Raw genomic sequence first — 5,379 nt, forward strand, 5'->3', positions numbered from 1 at the left:
CAAATTGTGACGTCTGGATTGTTGTTTTGCAACATTTAAGTGTTTTATTAGCTATATTTTTCTACTTGTATGGTTTATAGTTCTCTATGTTTTGCTACTTTTAGATGTACTCATTTTTATTTTTTTAATATAAGTTTGTTGCTTTTTTAGATCCTGTTTTTAGCGTTGTTAGCATGCACGCTAACTTCTCACAGAAAAGGCAGCTTTTAATTTTTTTTTTCCGAGCTCAGAAACCTTGAAGTAAATTAATCCAAAATCAGTATTTTATACATAAATAAAACTAATAATGAAATGGTTCAGCCTCTGGGCCCTGGTAACTTTCTCCCTCATTATGATGAGTTTMATGAGGCACAGCCGGATGTTTGACAGAAAAATATAATAAAAAATACCTTAAATRTTTAAATCCTCGCGCGGTGGGGAACATCTTTCAGCACAAAGAGGGCTTTTGTTGCGTCCTGACGCCCCTCAGTGCCAGAAGGGGTTCTCTGCGGAATCAAAGTGGGCGTGTCACAAGAGTGGGCGTGTCAAAACCATAAACACTGTGGGCTACGAGGCCTACATGACGGTATCCTTAGATCCTGCTTGACCTCTTTACAGCCTGACCCTGACCCCAACACTAAGGTTAACCAGGAGAAATGTGACCTAATAGGGGTCTCCAGAAAAAGTGGTTCCGTACAGTAACGCCCCTTTTGTTCTTGTCCAATCAGGTGGTGCCGTACAKTRAYRCCCCTTTTGTTCTTGTCCAATCAGGTGGTGCCGTACAGTAACGCCCCTTTTGTCCTTGTCTAGTCAGGTGTGTCCCTTTAAAAAAGTCCATCAAATCAGGTGAGTTGCTTTAGAACCGCCTTTTGTTGGGACACGCCCACTCGTCCGCAGAGACTCGTACTAGCTCAGTGCTGCAGCTGATCCAATCACAGCTCAWAGCTCGAGCCGTGTGGGCGGGGCTTATCCCCCCTGCGCCCCCAAACCCCCCTCCATCTCCGCTCCAGTGCCACTCAGGGGACGGGCGACAGACGGAGCGGCGGATCAGTCGGACTCGGACCGGACTCGGGGTCCAGCAGAGGTCGGCTGTTTTCATGATGAGGATGTAAATCACGCGCAGCTTGGCGGAGTGGGAGGGGGTCACGGCGCGGACAGGTGTGAGATCGGGCGCGCGCGGATGAAGGACGAACGAGGTGTTTTAAGATTTTGATTCCCAACGACCCCCCCAGGCCTGATGGATCCAGCCGGAGCGGCTCCACTGGACCACAAAGCCGGTCTGAGTCGCCCCCTCCTCTCCGGGAGCGCCTCCTGACCCAGCACCCCCTCATGAGGGTCTCAGCTCGGTGATTCGGTTCTTCACGGACCCTGGTTGGGTTTTATTCAGGTTCTGTTTGGTTCTAAACCGGATTTCTCGGCGCGCCTGGACTCCTTTGTGTCAGCGGGTTCACCGCAGAGAGGGCGGGGGGGTGGAGGTGGAGGTTCTGGTTCTGGTCCTTGTGGCCGGGTCGTGATGGCAGGGGCCCGGCCGGAGGCGCAGCACGACCACCCGCCGGAGAACGGCTGCGCGGCGCCCCGGCTGCTGCCGCACGTCGACAGCTGCGTGCTGCCGGGCCTGGGCGGGTTCGGCCGGCACCAGAGGCAGCTGGTGGTCCTGACCTGGATCCCGGCCCTCTTCATCGGCTGCAGCCAGTTCTCGGACCACTTCCTGCTGGCTCAGCCCAACGGCACGTGCGTGCGGCCCCTGCGCAACGACAGCGGCAACTGGACCGGGCCGAACCTGCAGGAGCCCGCGCTGACACTCAAAGGCAACGGCACCGGGGAGGGGCTCGAGGAGGAGGACGGCGGCGGAGGGATGCTGTGCGCATGCGCAGAGCGGAGGCTGCAGCTGCAGACGGGACTCACTCAGAATGTGGTTACCAAGGTAACAGGTCTCCAGGATGCTGCTGAGCACATCTTCATCTTCATCATGTCTTCATCTTCATCATGTCGTCATCAGAGTCCATCTGTAGGATGACTCTCAGCTACTACCACCCCAGACTTCAGTTCTAACTCCTCTAAATATCACAGGTTTCGTGTTTTGCTGGTGGCGGCCATCTTGAATTSGGTTTTAAACTCCTCCAGTGGTTCCGGAGATATTTTGCTAACAGACTCTGACGTGTGTTTTTCTGTTTCAGTGGAACCTGGTGTGCGACTCGGCCTGGAAGGTTCACATCGCCAAGTTCTCGCTGCTGGTGGGCTCCATCTTCGGCTACTTGGTGATGGGTGTCATGGCCGACTGGTGCGTTAATTGTTATTCGTTAATGCTGAGTCAGCGTTTACACTGTTGTTTACGTGTTTATTTTTCCTTCACTTAAAAAAAAACTTCCTGCAGACTTACGTGTAAAAACATTTGGCTCTTTAAGGAGATGGAAGCTGAACTTTTTTTACTTTTCAAAATTAACGTTTTCCTTTAAATCGATTTCTGTCCAATTTTTGCAACTTTACGCTTTCAGCTAGCCTTATGCTACACTTAGCCATCAGCTAGTATTTTGCTTCTTCTAGCTTTTGGGCACAATTTACCTACTTTGGCTCCTTTTAACTAGCCTTTTGCCTTTTTTTTAGGTTCCTTTTTGCCCTTTAAAGATAATCTTTGACTAAATTTAGCTAGCCTTTTGCTGTTTTCAGATACTCCTTTACTGTTTTTAGATGACCTTTTGCAATCTTTACATCTTTAGGCACCCTTTTCCTTCTTTTGCTGCTTTAAGCTAGCTTTTTGCTACATTTAGCCAGTGTTTTGGTCCTGTTCGATTTCAGTATTTTGCTTAGCTTTTAGCATTCCGCTTATTTTTGCGTTTAGCATTCTGCTTATTTTAGCATTTAGCATTGTTCTTCCTTTAGCTTTTAGCATTCTGCTTCTTTTAGCTTTTAGCATAGCATTCTGCTTATTTTAGCTTTTAGCATTCTACTTCTTTTAGCTTTTAGCATTCTTCTTCCTTTAGCTTATACTTCAGGGAAACCCACGACTCAAACTGACCTTCAGACGTKCACCGTGGGAAGAAGTCGCTGCTCTGTGTTCACACTGCATAACCCTGACCTGACCTTTGACCTCTGGCCCTGCCGTGAAACCAGGAAGTCTATCAAGCTTGGAGGAAACTAGAGGAACTACATTTATGAATACAGAGTCTTGAACAACAGCTAAAATTTGCTGAAAAAGTTAAAATTCAATTTTGAAAGTCAAAGCGATCAGAACAAAAGCTAAAACCAAAAAATCTGTAGCTAAACCTAAGGTCAGTAAAATATTAGTGGAAAGCTAAAATGAGCTAAACAATAGATAAACAGTAGATCAGCAAAAGCTTCAGCTAAGAGTAGCTAAAACCTATAACTAAAACTAAAAAAACAATAGCTAAATGTTACAATCAGCAGAATCAACAGAAAGCTTAGGCTAGTCTTTTGCCGGCCTAAACTAATGAAACAAGCTAAGACTAGCAAAGCAATGGCTAAAAGTGCAAGTCAACAAAACAGTTGCTTAAAGCTAAAACCAWCAAAAGTCACTTAAACCCAGGAACCAGTACATAAATCAAAGATTAAAAACAGTAACGAAAAGTGCAAATTAACCGAAAGCTAAGGATAGCAAACAGCTAAAACCATCAAAACAGAAGTAAAGAGCAGCAAAAATAAGCAAAACAGTAGCTGAAAGCTAAAAGCAGCAAAACTAAGTGTTCTTTTATTTTAATGAAATGAATTTACAAAAACAATTAGCAAAATCCATGGCTCTAACACACTTAACAAGCCAAATGTTTTGATGTCTGAATAGCTAAAAGTGAGCTGTACTATTAGTATTTAGTCGAAACAACACACAGGTAATAACAGGAACCGCTGACTCAGCACATCTGAACAACTGACCTGTCGTCTCTCAGGTTTTAATGACTCCCTCTGTCTCCCAGGTTTGGCCGACACCCGGTGCTGATCCTCTCGGTGCTCTTCATGCTGGTCTTCGGTCTGAGCGTGGCCTTCTCGGCGAACGTCACCGTGTTCAGCACCTTGCGTTTCTTTGAGGGTTTCTGCTTGGCGGGCCTCGCTCTTTCCCTCTACGTGCTCAGTGAGTAACGGCTTTCGCCTCCTCTGGGGTGGGTTTAACGCCGTTATATCACAGAAACTGGTGTCCAAGTTGGCATGGGCATCAACAAAACCTCACTTTAAAAGAGGTGTACCTCAGAGCTGTGTGCTCGGCCCACTGCTGTAAACACTGAACCTCGTGGTGAATCTCGCAGCAGTGCTTGAACAAGTCGGAGAATTGGACACGGTGGTGTGAGGACAACAAATTCATCTGAACATCAAGTCCAATTAGATGGTTGCAGATTTATGCAGCACCAGTGGAGGGCACAGCTAACCTAACAGCTAGCTTCATTAACCACTAACCCGCTAAACAAGAATCTTAGCTCCGCTAACGCTAACCGCTAAGATGACTGTCAGTCTTCAGAGGATGAAGACTGGTGGGACTGACACAGACCTGTTAGTTTTCTATTGGTTCAAATTGAAGGTGGAGATCATCTGTGGCAAATCCGCCAATCCAAACCACCGATACTACCAGTTTGCCCCTTTCAGAATAAAAGCATTTCTTTTGAGTTTTTATCTTTATAAATACTGTTTGAAGTTAGTCAAACAAATTGTTTTTTTTATTTGAACATTGTTAAATGTTTTTTTAATGCTCTTAGTTTGAAATTTAGCTGCTAAAGGTGCTACATGCAGTGCCTGACACGTCGTCCAGTAGCGCTTGTAAGACGGGATTGTTTTAATTTAATTTTGGATAAATGACATAATAGAAACTGTAAACTTGCTTTTTTTTTGTTGGACTTAAAATTAACGGGACTTAATTTAGTGGATGCTAATCAGTTCGCTAATGGTTTACAAAGTTAGCAAAAAAGCTAATTAGCTACATAAGAAGCTAGTTCTGCTATTGGAGAAGGTTCCTTCTCGAACTGTTTGATTTTCAGATGATGTTTTTTTCGCATTAATTTATACTTGTTGATCCGTCGATTTAAATGACTCTGAACAAAAAATGTTTATTTCCTTTTTTAAAATTATTTCCTTTTAATTTGCGGAACAGATGCTGCTCTGAGCGTTCAAACTGATGTTTTCTGTTTTCCCCCTCAGACTGTCCTCTCTGCCCTCTGCTGTCCCCTCCGCCCCCCCGCCTCCCTCTGAGCCTCCCCCCTCTTCAGTCAGGCATTGTGTGTGAAGCTCAGACTYGAGCTCGGCCCGTGGGGTGTTTTCTTCTCTGCCGGGGTCCCCAGATAAATCTTAAATGAAGCCTTCTAACAAACAAAACGTCCCCCTCCCCCTCCCCCAGCAGCTGTGAGCCCAGAATCTCCTGAGAGTTCAAATTTAAGGCAAACGAAGCACAAACAGTGGAGGGTT

General features: G+C 45.8%; 1 protein-coding gene across 1 annotated transcript in view; it reads left to right on the plus strand.

Moving 5' to 3' along the window:
* The first annotated feature begins 813 nt into the window (after positions 1 to 813).
* The window catches only part of slc22a23 (solute carrier family 22 member 23), a 14,977-nt gene continuing 10,411 nt past the window's right edge, over positions 814 to 5,379 (plus strand). Inside the window, exons 1-3 of the mRNA XM_014032811.1 lie at positions 814 to 1,903; positions 2,157 to 2,260; positions 3,906 to 4,060. Coding sequence (XP_013888265.1) covers positions 1,493 to 1,903; positions 2,157 to 2,260; positions 3,906 to 4,060 — 670 coding nt within the window. The 5' untranslated portion in view covers positions 814 to 1,492. The remainder of the gene's footprint in view (positions 1,904 to 2,156; positions 2,261 to 3,905; positions 4,061 to 5,379) is intronic.

The sequence above is a fragment of the Austrofundulus limnaeus genome, unplaced genomic scaffold (genome assembly GCF_001266775.1).
Source record: "Austrofundulus limnaeus strain Quisiro unplaced genomic scaffold, Austrofundulus_limnaeus-1.0 Scaffold1546, whole genome shotgun sequence".
Taxonomy (NCBI): Eukaryota; Metazoa; Chordata; class Actinopteri; order Cyprinodontiformes; family Rivulidae; genus Austrofundulus; species Austrofundulus limnaeus.